Raw genomic sequence first — 15,915 nt, forward strand, 5'->3', positions numbered from 1 at the left:
GTCAGCCGAGAATGGCATCTCCCTCTTTCCCTCCCCCTGACCACTGGTGTGAGGGAATGCACCCAGCTATGATCCTGACCTGGAAGGGTCCTGGGAAGATGTGATTCAGTCCTGAATCTTGGCAGCCTGTTCCTCTATAATCTTCCAACAGTATATTCCTGATTCTTTTCTTTTCCATACCTGGTTGTTTGGTTTACTGGCAGTTGCAGAAATTTGTGTCCCTCCCTTGTCTCTGGGCTTATAGGTAGCTGTCATTCATTCAGAAAAGCATGGAATAGAATCTTATTTCTTAAGAAACCAGGGCACGTTTATAGAGGGAAAGAAATCATGGATGGAAGTGAAAATTTCCTGCTTCGTTCAGCATTTTATTACTGCTGTTCCTTAGGGATCTACCTAGATAACCTCAGGTTTGGGATTCCCTGGCTGTCCTTTTTGAAATTGCTCTCTGAAGTGGTTTTGGGCTCCCAGGAAGGAGTCCTGCCCACAGGCTATCTGCCACAGGAAATGGAAGTAAAAGAAGCAATAGGCATAATTTTCAGAAACAATACCATGTAATGGAAGAGAAAGGTGGTACTTGGGGATGTCCGTAAATTCTCTATACGGAGTAAGAAATAGAAAATGGGACAGGGGAAAGAAATTACTCAGTGTGACCTGAGTTCACCTACATCAGCTTCATACCTTTCTCTCCATCTTCTCCAACACCTGCTGTCCTCCCATAGCAGCCACCCACAGCAGCAGCTCGCTTGCTGTGCAGAGCTCCACACCTGCTCATTCCTGCTTCTCCTGCTCAGTGTGAGATCCTGCTCCAGACTGAGTGTTGTTGGCCTGGTATTCTTGTTGCTTAGGGGGCAATTGGTAGTCAAATTGTTTTGGTGCTTTAGCCAGGAAGAGTATCGGGATCTAGACATTGTTGCAAGTAGCGGTTTCAGGTGGTGCAGGTGTGGCTGGTGTGAGCACCACAGTAAAAGCTTTATCTTTTCCCTGACAGAGTAAGCAAACATGGCATTGAAAGGCAGTGTGACAGACATGCCTCCTTCTAGGGTAGAATATTTGCCAGCCGAATGCAGATTTTTTCAGGTGTATTGGTTGTTCAAAAAGTGTCACTTCAAAACTGATGTGGCGTGTTTGCTTTTAGTTGTTTATGTAGTGGTATGATTGCAAAATATTAATGACTTAATGTGATTAGTAAGTATATCACATAATTGGTTCCCATGATCAGACTAGGTAAACTCCTGTGTGTTTCTAAGGAAGTACTTGTATAGTGTAAATTCAAAATTTTATTCTAATAAAATGTTCCTACATTTACCTTGAAAGATTTTTTTTCCAAAGCTGTTTCTCCCAGCAAGACTGAGTTACCCCAATTTCACAGACTGAATATCAGACTCCATATGGCTGCTCAGAAAAAAACAGACAACTGCATCAATATCTGTAGGGTTTTTTTCACAGTTTGTTTTTAGCATCATATTTTGTACTAATGTGACAACTTGTTGTTCCTGGTCTATTGATGATGCTATGGTTTTTTTACCTGGTGACAATCACTGGTACTTCCCAGTTACTGGGAGTTTTTTCACTGTACTCTGAAAGACCTGCAACAAATTCTTCAGTGTCTCCTTACTTCGTCTTTATCATTGCTTTATTGTAGTCAAGGTTGTTTCTATTTATTTGGATTCTACTTTTATTACAGTTGCCTTACTTGATCAAGGCTGAAACATCTTTGTTGAATTCATAGTTCATTATCTGTTTGCTATAGGTCACTTTTTTCAAATATAAACAGTGAGAGGTCACAGAACATTTAACTTCTCATTTTTAAGAACAATCTAAAAGCTTATTTTTATAACTGCTGGCTTGATTGACATTTAAAGTCTTTCTTTTTAAAAGCAGGATCATGTAGAGGGCATTGAGTTCTGAAGCTTTTCATTTTCCCATCAGATTTATAGTGATTCAAGAGTTTGAATGGGTTAATTTCTGTGTTCATTAATGTTTTGAATAAAAGTAAAGCTCAGAGCAGCATGCTTAGAGCTGGAGGCAGTCTAGCTGGTATTGAGATTTATGGGTTCAGCTGAGATCTCAAGTGAGATCTCTGAGATCTTCCCTCAAGGGAGAGAGAAGCTCCCTGGAGTGTGGGGAACATCTTACTTAGCAAATTCTAGTATTTGCATGCCAAGGTTCTGTAAGGCACTAAGGAATCATGAGGACTTTTTGGTTTTACCTGCAGGTGTTCGTCTGGATCGAGTCCGTGGAGGCCGTCAGAAATACAAAAGGCGACTGGATTCTGAGAGCAGCACTTACCTGAGCTTACAGATCCCTCCCCCAGCTAAAAAGCCATGTATGTATTGGTCTTGAATTGTGGTCCTCTGAGCTGCCAATATATTTCTTCTCTCGGGTCTCCCAAAAAAACAGTATAGCAATTGTCACTTCCAATTCCTCTATCAGTCAACAGTACGGGAATTTTTTCTTACGATTGTATTGTAGAGGTAACTAGAGAGGCTTAGGAACAGCTCAGGTACTAAATTCATTGTACCTAAGGTTAAATACCAGACCTTTCCTAGGAGATTATGTAAATCCATTTAGTGATATTCTGATCTTTTCCTTTACCCATGCCATGTTAACAAAACCAGTGCCATGCTGATTACTCTCTTCAATACTACCCATAGCTCTTTAAACTTCTCCAGATCCTACTGACTTTTTGTTTATACCTCCTTCTTCCCTCAGTGGACCTGCCTGAGACAATGACAACATTACAGCAGCTTCCTGCTTTTGTCATCCCTGTGCAGAGCTGGTTTGTCATAGGCAGACCACTGCAGCTTGCGTAGCTGCAGTGTGGTTTTCTGTTGTGACCAAAACCATTACTGAGGTCCTAGGGGCTCTATAGTCACGTCTTGTCCCAGGTGGTTCACCTTATGTCACAAGAGATACAACAACTTCTCCTTTGAAATGTGCAGTGACCAAAATCGTCTCCCACTTGCTGGTGGCTGAGCCAGAGAAGATTTATGCCATGCCTGATCCAACCATGCCGGAGAGCGACATCAAAGCCCTGACAACCCTCTGTGACCTGGCAGACAGGGAATTGGTGGTGATCATTGGCTGGGCAAAGCACATCCCAGGTAAATGGGGAATTACAAGGGTGTAAGCATGAACAGCAAAGGGAGATATTATTTATCTATGTGCCTATCCATTTGGGTCTCAACAAAGACTTTTTCCTATAGTGATGGGCTTTCATTGGTAACAAACTCCAGTGCAGCCTATGATGGAGGTGCATAAATTGATCACTGTACATGTGTGTACACAGAAGGCTTTGAAATGATACAATGAAGTTCTCTGTCATATTGAGTGGCCCAGTGGAAGCACATGGGAGACAGCCTTAGGGATGGCATGGTGGACTTGAGTAGTTTTGCACATCAACATGACCTAGCTCTGCTGTGTTCATAGCTGAATAAATACTATGGCAGTGACTGCTAATAACAAGGCAGATACATGCCTTCTCAGCAGTGGGCATTCTTGTCCAGTCTCAGGAAATCTTGTCCTAATGGATTTATGACAGAACAAATCCCATTGCGATGGACGATGTGCTATTGCCAGTGAATCTCAAAGCTTCTTTGTTGACAAATAATGAGGACAACTTATTGGCAGTGTGACTGGCCTTGGAAGGCTCACTGACTATATGCAGTGTGTGTCTGTGTGACTGAGTGACCTAGTAAGTGTCCCACACCTGCAGGTAGGGTGGACCAAGGCTGAAGGAGCAGATATGGTCCTCAGTGTTGAGTTGTGGGCTCTTCCCAGATTTGGATTGGGAAGGGAAAATGCTCCCCTCTCTCTAGTCTCTCTCCAGCCTCACCAGAAACAGGTTGAATTTGTGTGTGGAGAAGGCTAGCCAGGGAACTTAGAGGATATCCTTGGGATTTACAAGGCCACTTTCCAAAGATTGCTTCAGAAATTCACTATGAACAGCTCACTAAAGCTGTTTATAAACAGCTCACTTCAGTTATCTCCTGCCTTCTGTTCCCCTTCCTTTTGTCAGGAGAATATATGAGGCTCTGATACAGGATCACAGGATTTACTGCATGCTGACTATGTCTTCCACTGCATGGGTCTGTGTTGTTTTGTTTCACTTCTTGGCTTTCTTCTTTTTTTTTTTTTTTTGATGAAGCATCTTAATATATGTGATCAGACAGTTTAGTTTTCCCATGTATTTTGTTTCTTTCTGTTGCTTCTCATTTGGCTTTTTGGCAGCTGCTTCTGTTTTTCTCTAATGTGTTTCTCCTGGGACCCAAAAGTTAATGGTTTTATGGGCTATATGGAATATGGATTGTTATGAGATGGGACTCTGAAGTCTGAAGAAACATTTTCAGGACAGTATTTCTGATAAGAGGTTAATCTTGGTGATGCCCTTCTTACATGAGATCTGCCATATCTGAAGGGATTATAACCATACTAGTGCTGGAATCCATCTGGGGCTGACTCATCACAAGTGGGGTTACAGTGGTGATTAGAGAACTCAGCCTGGATTGCTCTACTAACCCAATACCTGGTGTGTTATGGGAATGGTTTTAATGCAATGCAATTAGGTGCTGTGGCTGTCCAGTGAGGTGCTGTTGTACATCCCTCTAACCTTGGCTATATCTGTTCACACAGTGTGCCCTACTGTAGTTCCCTACCTTGTGGCTGTGGGAAGAGCTAAATTCCTACAGAGTTTTCCATCCTGGCAATACTGTCCCAGAACTGGAGTATAGTAGAGATTGCTCCTGCACTGTGAAAGGGGCTCTTCCTCTCCTTTCTGAAATCAGGACATACCAGCCATCATCCCAAATTTCTCTGTGTATTTTTCTCTCCTATCAAAGGCCCTACAACACAGTAACAGCCACAATAATCAGCCTGGCACAGTTCAGACCAGCAGGAGTATTTTATAACAGGACTGTGCACAGGCGAGAGCTCAAGAATTGTTACGTAAGAGAACAGTACTGAGAAAAAAAGATAATAAAAGACAGTTCATAATAATGGAACAAAAACTCTGTTGTTCTGCAACAAGTATGAAGCACACTGAGTTATGCAGCAAGGGGGCAGAGCAGGGCAGGGCCAGGAGTCTGCCAGGTGTCTAAATTATCTATGCCCTGTATTTCTGCCTTCCAAAAATTTTGAGTAAAACATGACATTGCTTCCTTTGTGCATAAACTATTCGTCAGAGAAGGATGGAGAAAGGAGAAAAAGTCACACTTTCCTGCGTTGTATTCACACTGGAATTAGTAAAGAAAGATGTGACATTAAAGTCATACCAGCCCTGAAGGATCCCAGGTGTCAACACAAACTTCTATCCCACAGTATTAGCAAATAAAAGCAGTAAAACTTAAACACGCTTTCCTATGATAACAATAGAACATGTTTAATCGTGTTTAAATGTTATTAGGTCAATAGCCTTATTAGCTATGAGCTCAAAAGCCACACTTAGCCAATGTGAGGTTGTTCCCTTCTGTATGAGGCCCCCTCCCCACTACTCACTCTCTCCCCATGGAAATTGTCTTGGAACAACATCCTCCTTTTCTTCTTGCTTTGTGCAGGGTGACAGGACTTCTCTTGAGGGGTAACGATGAAGGCTCTCCCAGGGTAGCTGTTGTGCTGTTCTCACCAGGAAGACATTAGTACTAGCACAGAATGAAATATGGCTAGTGGAGTGACAGCAGCTGTGTCTGGAGTGGCCTCAGCTCCTATAATTACATCTCCTTTTATTACCTCTGCTAATGGCCCTCCAGGATGACAGAAATGATAATAAATTAACAGATTATGAACTCCACTTGCCACAAATTATGTGATTTTTTTTTTTTTTTAAATTCTGGGAGCTCCCACTGCCAAACCACTGAAATAATAATTAAAAAAATTGAAATTAAAAAGAATCCCCAACCTGAATGTCACATCAGCTGTTGCAAATAAAGCAGCTTTTCTTAAGGGGCACCTGGGAAGGAGGGAAACATGCATGCAGCTCTGTGCTAGAGCCAGGGGCTCTCTTTTGGGGCAGTGGTGGATTAGGCACCTTTCAGGGTCAGACTTGAGAAAAGCAGCATGAAACGGATCACGAAGGGCATTTTGTGGATGCTGAGCCATCAACAGCTCAAGAATGCAAAGCAGTTGTGTTTTAGCAATTCCTAGGAGCTGTAAGATGACAGATAATTTCACAACTAGAGGTTTCCCAGTGGTATAATTCTATAATAAGTAGCAAGCCTGTGATTTTGGCCAGGTGAAATTAACATTTACTTTCCCTGATCTCAACTCTTACAGCATGAAGAGAGTTATATGATTTCCCCTTTTCTTCAGTGATTCAGGGCCAGTTCTTTAGCCCTTGCACTCCACATGTGTGAACACTGGAGGAAAAGGGTCCCAGTTCTGTCAGACATTTCAAGTCCAGGCTTAACACCACAGCACTCCCTCTTCCCGCTCGCCTGCTGGAGCTGGAGTTGTTGGCTACCTGGGAGTGCTTCTGGCCAGGGGCTTTCCCAGGTGGGTGGGGCAATTCCAGCTGGCTCTTCTGTTCTTCTTGGCAAAGGGTAAAAGATGGTATCTCCTGTTCTTACCTGCCACAACAGCCTCTGGGAAAGGGCAATTAGTAGAGATGCTGTGTGTACAGGCTACTGCTAGAGTTAAATCAATTTTTCTACTTTATTCTGTAGCAGAAAAGTACAAGCCATGCCTGTCCTGGATCCTCTCACTCTGCCATGTGACTGTTTCTCAATCTTAAAGAACTGTTGTTGGCAGACTGAAGTGAGGCAATGGCCTAGTGCCCTTTGTAATCCAGGTGGGGATGAAGATGCAGAAAGGCCTTGTGACTGATCCAGAAAATGGACTTAAGGCAGCAGCCTAAATGCTGGACTTATCTCCATGGTCAGAGCTAGGAGAGGGATGACCAAAGGAGAGATCTCAGGTTCTAAAGAGTGGAACAGTGGCTGTGCAACTTTCCTCTAATCTCAGGGCTAATCTCATCAGTCCCCTGTGCATCAGACAGAGCTGTGGAGACAGGATCCCCAGCACCTGAGCTGCAGCAGCCTGGCTTGGACTGAGTCAGGAGGGCTGCATTCCAGAGCAGCACAGTTCTGAGTGCAGGGCACGAGGGGCAGAAGGGTGAGGGAAAGGACAAGGCACCCACCTCCCAGCCCAAGCAAGAGGTGGGATTCATCAGAGATATGTGGAGCACAGGCTGTGCTGTACAGGAATCACTCTCACAGTCATGGAGCTGGGTTTGCAGCTCTTCTCCCCAGTAGCCTGGACTCCTCTTTAGCTGTTCCCTCTGGCACTCCTCCCCAATGGTTTATTGATTCTTCCCTCCCACCCACTGCTCCCTTCAGACCTTGCACACACAGCACGTGACAGCTGATTGGTATCTGTTAATTAATGTGGCCTGGGGCCTCTTTTCTATTCAGTGGCCTGATAAGGGAAATTGGATGTCCAAGGGCTGCCAGGCCATTATCACCCTTTGCTTCCCCTGGCAACACAAACACAAAACATGGCGTAGAGATAAATAAAATACCACTAACCCACCCTTCTGCCTTCCCTTCCCCAGCTGAGATAGTGCAGATAGAAAAAGAGATCCCACAGTCAGTCAATATAGCAATCATCAGCTCTTTTGTTAATTGCCAACTTGATAACAAGAGAAATCAAATGATCATCATGGTGGCTGTCTACATAAGCCCCGATGTGGGGCCAAGAGCTGTGAGCAGGGTGGGGTGTGGGATGAAGAAGTCCAGCTGAGCCTTGCATGCAGCCAGCAGAGCTGGAGGCTTCTGCATAGAGGCTCATGAGTTCACAGGTCTCTTGGTGATCCCCAAGGCTTCATGTGCATCTGGGAGAAAAACTGCCTGGAGAGGCTTCACCCTTCCAGCTGAGGCATGCCTGGGTGTCCCATTCTTTCACAGCCCTAGGAACCATTGGAAGCAAGGGGCTGCCAAAAAAAGTGCAATTTCTGTCTGTCCATGGTGGGCAAAAGCTGCCTAGAGAGGACCAGCACACTGTGCTTGGCATTCCTGTTTGTAATGACTGTTAGAGTGCCCATCTCCCAGGATCTCTCATGGTCTGGCCTTCAAGGGTACCAGGTATGGAAGGCATAACAGACAGGTTTCCTTCCCATGCACTTTTTTCCCCCATCTTGAGGTGGACATTGCCTCTGTTTTTTGTCCTCTCCACTCTCTCAAGTGGATTCTGGGGCTGTCAGGCTCAGGCTGTCAGGCTCTATTTGGCAAGAATATTTGGTTCACAGGGGCTTGTTGCATTGCTACCAGGTTTGGCTATGATTTAGGTACTTCAGTGTCCCCAAAGGTATTTTTATCTCTGGGTAGGGTTGTAGGCAGAGCTGCTGGTATGGAAATCAGAGTGGGATGACGAATAGAGGAGAATTCTGTTCACAAAGATATTAATTTTTGAACACATTTTGGTGCTTTGTTGTGGCAGGACTTTTTCTCATCTTTGCCAAAATATGAGACTGTAGTATACTTCTAATTCAGGCCTGTGTCATTCCCTCCTATCCCATCAGAAGCCCTCTTTTCTGTCATCTGGAGCTCTTCTCTGCTCATTTTTCAGCTGGGACAGACTAAATGGGCTGCAATACAGATCTACTGAGGAAGAGAGGAAAGGCAATGTGATACAAAAGAGTTGCTGCTATGAAAGAAGCAGTGGTCATTGAAAAGAGGTTGTCACCCAACCTTGGACTCCCATAAATGCAATCAGAGCATCAGAATTCCTGTTTGAGGCTGTGGGTGGGCATAGGAGCAAAGAGAAGGGTAAGGTCCCTGTGTGCTGATTGCTACAGAGTCACTTTAGTGAGTTGTTTGGGGTATTTTTAAAGCAGCAGGTCAGTAGGGAAGACTGCATGGTTTGGGTCTCAGGGAAACTGAGGACCCTAGTCTCCTAGAGGCTCTGCTGCACACCCATCTGACCCTGCTTGTCTTTTGCCCTGTTAGGGTTCTCCAACCTCTCCCTTGGAGACCAGATGAGCCTTCTGCAGAGTGCCTGGATGGAAATTCTCATCCTGGGCATAGTGTACCGCTCCCTGCCATACGAGGACAAGCTGGTCTATGCTGAGGACTACATAATGGATGAAGAGCACTCTCGTCTGACAGGGCTGCTGGAGCTCTACCTGGCCATCCTGCAGCTGGTGCGCCGCTATAAGAAGCTCAAGGTGGAAAAGGAGGAGTTTGTCACACTCAAAGCTCTGGCCCTCGCCAACTCAGGTACAGCCCTGGCCCAGCCAGTCTTGCACCCAGCCAGTCCAGGCTCATGCTGTTATTTTACCTGGGAGGAAACCAGAGCCTACTACCTAAGAATTTCTGCCTGTGTCATGCAATATTCCTAAAGCTCCACTCTAAGCTGGAAAGCAGGGAGAAATGAGGCTTACTGCTGCTAGAGCCCCAGCTGTGCTCTGACCCTGTAGTAGGGAGTGGAACAGACAGGGATGGACTGGTTGCTGGTTTCAGGCAGTAAAAGGGTCTGTGGAGGCTTTTCCACTAGCAAGCTAACTCCAGTGCCATGGGCTCAGAAAACGGAGCCACACTTGCATCCACCTCCATAGTGTTGGTGAGATACAGCAAACGGGGAAACTCTCATCCCAATTTCAAAAAGCTGTGGGGCTGGGACTGCCTGACCCTGTCCTGGAGATGTTGAGGTACCAGAGACACTGAATCCCCCTTTAACTGGGAGACAGTGTGGATGTAGATTGCAGCTCTCAATCCAGCAAGGCTGCATAGTATCAAAGGCAGCCAGACACAGATTTGCTCAGGAGTCCCATCTGAACGGGAAACTGCTAAAGCTGCTGCGTAACAAGGGCTCCCTCTACATCCCCTGAGTCTCATTGTTTCACATCAGATCCCTTTGCCAAATTTGCATCATGCATGTCACAGAATTCACCATTGCAGCCCAGCCCTGAAACCAGTATCAGTGTTTGGCTAAAGCCACTTTACAGAAAAACACCCAGTGTGAAACTGGAAGGATTAAAAGAGGGGAAATCTTCATCTTGCTTGGCAGCTGACTCTAATAATTACTCATTCTCTCAGTTAAAAAAAAAAAAAAAACCCAAAAGGCATCATGTCTAATGTTTGTTTGCTTGAGCTCAGCCTTGAAAGAATGATCTTTGTTGAGTTGGATCCTATGACTCTGGGTCTTTTTATATCTGACAGCTTGACATGATAAACTTCCTGTTTCATAGTCATGTTTCTTGGCTATAGATATATTATTTCCAGTGTAAGGATGTGGTCCAGGATTCTGTGAGGCTGCCTCACCATTTTACACCATTCTGTCCCTGTTTGCCATCCATCCACTCCTTAGCAATAGCAATATAAAATAAAAAAATTTCCTTACAGCTCATTGATAAAAATGTTGAGCAGCAGCTGATTTTTCTACTGATCTCTGGGGATTTCTATGAGAAAACTCCTTCTTCAGGGATGATTCATCACTGATAGCTACTGTGAGATCTGTCATCTATCCAGTTACTAATCAATTGAAAGTGTTCTTTATTGATATTGCATAGTGCTAATTTTTTAATGAGAATGTCCTGTGGTCCTAAGCCAAGTGCTTTATAAAAACCTAAGTCTATTATATCTGTGCAGTTAACTTTATCAACCAAACTTGTAATCTCATCAGAGAATGAAATCAAGTTTGTTTGACAAGACCTCTCTTCTCAAGTATCATGTTGACTGGCAGTAAAATCACAGAATCATTTATGATGGAAAAAACCTTTAAGACCACCACTTCCAACTGTTAACCCAGCACTGCCAAATCCAACACAAAACTATGTCCTTAAGTGCCACATTTATGTGTCTTATAAATGCCATCTTATTAGTCTTAATTGAATGTCACCTTTATTTTTTCCTTTCTTTTGCCCTGGCTCACATCAAGCTAGCATAGAAATTATCAGGTAAGACCTAGGAAAATGTGTGCATCATTAGAACACTTCCAGACATCTTGAATTTTGTAAAAATACCAAGACTTGCTAATCATCTGCCCTGGATGACCCCCAGCCAGCAATTTTAAAACTCTTAAAGCCAAGTTATCCAGCTCTGCTGATTCCTGTGAAGTTTATCCTAATAGTTCTAATATCTTCTTGCATAAACAACAGATTATGAAGTCTTCATTACCTTCATATAACACAGGTATATAATGCTTCTCTTTTCCAAATAAGACAGAAATATTCACAGAGGACTTCTATCTACTCTGCACTGCTATTAATAGGTTAATAATCTCCAGTTGAAAAGAGTCCCCCTACAAATGATAATTTTTCTTCTATTTCTTAAATATTTATAAAACTTCTTTACTGTCCTTAGCCCTTCTAGACATTGCTTTTCCTTAGCCCTTCTAGACATTGCTTTTCCTCTTATGTCTTTCATTTCCCTTATGGTTTTTCTGCACTTCATAACTTTGTTCCCTTTTTCAATTTTTCATATAGTGCTTTTTTAGTTTTAATTGCTGCCTTCACTTTGCCAGTGAACCAGGATGGGCAGATGGCCAAGGCCAGCCTCTCTCCTCTGTGCAATGGTGGCTATGGGTGATATAATCAACTTGTTAAAGAACCTGTCTACCAGGAGGGTCACAGGACAAAACAGGGAGAAGGGCTCCTCAGAGAGGCTCAAGTGCTGAGGTAGCAGTTGTGACAGGAAAAGTGCCACACTGAGACATTTACCTGGCCTGTGCTCTGGACACTGCTGTCAAGTTCTTCACAATGCAACAGAAGCACTCTGTGCTGCTGCTGCTCACTGTGCTTTCAGGACTAAGCCCAGAGTAAACCTTATGAGACAGTCTCCACAGGAGTGGAGTAACAATGAGCAAAGACAGAGCAGAACAACCAACACTCATCAGATGCTTTGGGGTTCCATTTCCAGTGCTGTGGAGTAAAGAAACCAAGATCAGGGTCAGGAGGCACAGGCCAAAGCATGTTCTCAGCTGGATGGAAAAATGACTCTGACTTCACTGGTACAGCTAGAAGTGTAGCTATGTAAAAGCATAATCCAAAAAAGTCCTGTTTTGTTATTTGTATTGAAATATGGGAAAGTGAAGCATGGGATTTTGTTTTTCATGTAATTAAAGCTTCTTGTGACACACAGGTAAGGAAGCTGGAAAAGGGCAAGTGTATTTTTCTGTTGTAACTTAACATTGAACCTTCACATTCTTTTAATGCCAGTTATTTTTCTTAGTGTATTTTTGACAGGGATAAACTTACAGAGCCTGCATGTGTGTGCTTGCATGCAAACTGCCAATTCCTAAAATGGGAGGAGAGCAGTTTGGGCCAGGCTTCAGCTCCCTTGGATCAGAGATAGGGCTTTAAGATGAACACCAGATTCATCTTTAAGATTAGCACCTGTGCTGCCTAAAATTACTTTCTGCCTTCCTTCCCACACAGATAAATTCTGGGTGTAATTGCTCATGCAATCCAAGTTCTAGGGACTTAGGCAGCCCTGTGTACACTTGACCTTTTGGTTCTAGGAATTAAAACAAATGAAAATAGAAGTGGGAGCTCACTCACTCTTTACTAGAGAAGAAGCTGACAGTAGGCTGATCTCTGAGTCCTTGGTGTGACACAGCAACAACACACCTGCTGGGATTGGCAAAGATAATTCAAGGGATCTCTGTTTGGTAAGTGCATTCTAGAGAGCTGAGGGATGAATTCTTAATTCCCAGAGCAGCAGGCACGTCCCAGACAATATGATCACCCATTTTTTGACAGAGTAGAGGTGATGTAGACCTAATTTGTTACCCTTCAGAGTCAGCAGTCCATTTTTAAGCATTCCTAGGTCCTCTTTCCTTAGGAAAAAAAAAAAAAAAAGATCAACCTATGTACTGAGGAGCCCTCTAGGTTAGCATACAGCACACATTCATTTTAGGACATCCCAGAGCGGCCAAAATTTACTTCCCCCCTTTTTTTTTCTGCAATGCATTTTAATGCTAAAATGGAGTGAGCAATATTTGGACCTGGCAAAGGGATGCATAGCAAATTCTGTACTAATGGGTCCTGTTCCTGTCAGAAGCTGCAAGAACAGAGGTGAGGAAGCAGTGGGCCTCGTCCATTCTCACACCTGCCCTGCATCCCATGCCAGCAGTGCTGGAGAAGGGCTCCTGTTATGAAGCCCAGCTTCTAGGCCAGCTGACCCTCAGGGACATGGTCAGGCAGCCTGCCCCCACCTCAGTGCTCTGATAGCTGTAAAAATTCATAGCTATTGATTTCGTAATTAACAGTTTATCAATGCCATTGACACCAGTTCACTGATGGATTGCAAGGAAATTAATCCTGCAATGTTGTTTTATTTTTTGCAGTCACCTGCCAATTTTGAGCTTTCTTCAGCAGTGTGGTGGTGGTGGGGCAGGCTTTGAGCTTTATTTCCCCAGTTTCTCTCACTGTATACACTTATTTACTGCTGTTAAGTCTTGTCACCTTACAGAAGCCAGATGGCAGAAAGGCAGTTTTGGGATTCTGTCAAATGTACAGCAGCATCAGTACCCAAAAGCAGAGCACCCACTTTACCCTGAAACATGACTCATTGCATGGTAATTCTAGCACCCGCTGGGAACTGCAAACTCTGACAGGCTGTGATTACTTCTCTCCTTTGTGCCCCTAGCCAGAAGGACATTAAACAGAAAGGATAGAAGACATTCCAGCTTTTGATACTTCCAGTCTTCAAAATGACCTCTGTGACTTGGCAGGAAACAGATCACACTCACTTCTCTTGGATTGTGTATGGAAATTTTTCAGAGATGCTACCTGGCTGGGAGAAGTTGCCAGACTGACTTGGCAACATGCTTCTTCCTCCCTGCTTTTCAGAATCAACCTCTGTGTCTAGCTCAGGTCACTGTGATGACCTAGCAGCCCTCTTCTGAGCTTCTTTGCCTGGTCTTTTGGATAAAAAGTGTAAATGTATCAAGAGTTGTTCTTCAGTAGGCTTCTTGGGAATACTTCCCTTTAATATTCTTACTTAGTGCATTCCTTCTGAACAGCTTCTTAAACAGCTTTCTTGCTAGACATAATATTCTCCCAACTGTTGTAATACTTTATAAATCATACATCATAAATAGCATCTTTACCATAAATGTATTATACAAAATTCACAGTCTCTAATTTGCGTTGTGCTCTCCATAAAGATGACACATGTTTCTAGAGAGATTTTGGCACTTCAGTCAGCTTTCCTCCTCTTCACTGCTGTCACTCTGGGGAACCCATGTCCTCACATTTGTGTTTGTGTGTAGGCTGAGACTACACTGAGACTCCTTTGCCACAAAGCAAAGCCCAGGCAGTGATGGTAGGCATTGCAATTACATGTGTGCATTCGTGCTTGCCACACTGTCTCTTTGCCATTGCTTCTGGATTTGTTGCCTTGTGGCAGGAACCTTTATCAATAGGTTCAGTATTGATTAAAAGTCTCTGAACAATGAAGATGAGGCGTCAGTGTCTCCAGCTCTGTCACGGTTGTAAGAAGCACGTATCAGCAAGATGCAAAGGGAGAAAACCTCTGGTAATGCTGTGCCTCTCTGGTCTTCAGTGCTGCCCTCTCACACCATGAATTACCCACAAGTTTAGCAGTCTGTGTTCAGCCTGGTTCTCTATCTCAGCCCTGGACTAAGTTCTTACCAGCTAGCTACCTTCACTTCACAGACACACCAAGGAGCCTTGCAAACCCTGTAGCCCCTCCAACAGCTCATAGAAATCTGACTGGCAGCCTGAGGGAAGAGGCTTTGCAGGAGGCATGGGATTCCTTTATTTCAGCAGGAAGCTCCCTGAGCAGCTGCTGGCAGTCTCTGAAAGCAGGGGCATATGCACAAAGGTGGGTCTGGCAACACCCCTGGGCACACTGGTTGTGACCTGTGGGGCTTTTCTGTCTTGCTGATACCCTTAGCAGCTGCACAGCAATTAGGCAGTTTAGACAGATGAAGCGCTGTAGCAGCGTTAATTATTCTTAATGAGATTGCTCCCAAGTGGCAGCACAGCAGCTGCTGCCCCTTGCAGGGTGACTCTCCCCATAAGGAGCATGGAGGGCAAGTGAAAGTGCAAATCACAAGGCCCCTGCCTGACCCCTGCATTGCGTTGGGGTGGCTGGCAAAATGGGCAGCACACAGGGCACGTGTGTCACCCACCTACCCCTGGCAACCCTACTGTCCCTGCACTGCTAGGGCCAACACACTGGGCTGCTGCCAAACTTCATGCAGCAGCACCACACCTGCCAGCTAGCTGTTTTTTTCTGCTTAAGAAAAAACCAAACAACACCCCTCACCCCCTGCCTGGGCAGGTTGGGGGGGAGCAACAGAAACAACTTAAAAAATCCCCACAAGAACAGATAAGAAGGAAAGAAAACATCATTAGCTTCAGAACCATAAAGGATTTCCTTTCTCACATCTGACTTGTCTGTTTGCTGTCTTTTCTCCCTCTCCCCAGACTCCATGCACATAGAGGACATGGATGCAGTGCAGAAGCTCCAGGACCTTCTCCACGAAGCCCTGCAGGACTACGAGCTGAGTCAGCGCAACGAGGAGCCCCGGCGAGCAGGCAAGCTGCTCCTGACCTTGCCCCTCCTGCGGCAGACGGCTGCTAAAGCTGTGCAGCACTTCTACAGCATCAAACTGCAGGGCAAGGTTCCCATGCATAAACTCTTCCTAGAAATGCTAGAGGCAAAGGTCTGACAGCCCCAGCACCAGCCGACAGTGGCCGGGGAACAAACTAGAAACAAAGACGCAGACAACGGAGCAATCCAAACAGCGGCAGCAGCCACCGCCGGCTTTTATCTCCAATCATTTATTATGGAAGAATTATTTAATGTCTATCTGTCGGCGTGACTGCAGATTCTTGTGTACAGGAGGGGGGAAACTTTTAATCAGTCACCTGTTTCTCTTTTTTTCGTTGTTTTCTCTGTGGGAAATACCAGATTATGCTCTTGCACTTGTTGAGGCATCGTGGGGGCTCAGCCC

General features: G+C 44.6%; 1 protein-coding gene across 5 annotated transcripts in view; it reads left to right on the forward strand.

Moving 5' to 3' along the window:
- ESRRB (estrogen related receptor beta) overlaps positions 1–15,630 on the forward strand; it is a 36,450-nt gene extending 20,820 nt beyond the window's left edge. For 2 of the 5 annotated variants that reach the window (XM_058807003.1, XM_058807004.1), the window contains 4 exons: positions 2,216–2,326; positions 2,943–3,104; positions 8,937–9,206; positions 15,386–15,630. In XM_058807003.1, the coding sequence (XP_058662986.1) occupies positions 2,216–2,326; positions 2,943–3,104; positions 8,937–9,206; positions 15,386–15,630 (788 nt within the window). Of the gene's footprint in view, positions 1–2,215; positions 2,331–2,888; positions 3,105–8,936; positions 9,207–15,385 lie in introns of all 5 variants that reach the window. The other 3 variants (XM_058807007.1, XM_058807005.1, XM_058807006.1) reach the window with 3 other exon arrangements.
- The last annotated feature ends 285 nt before the right edge of the window (positions 15,631–15,915 follow it).

The sequence above is a fragment of the Ammospiza caudacuta genome, chromosome 6 (genome assembly GCF_027887145.1).
Source record: "Ammospiza caudacuta isolate bAmmCau1 chromosome 6, bAmmCau1.pri, whole genome shotgun sequence".
Taxonomy (NCBI): Eukaryota; Metazoa; Chordata; class Aves; order Passeriformes; family Passerellidae; genus Ammospiza; species Ammospiza caudacuta.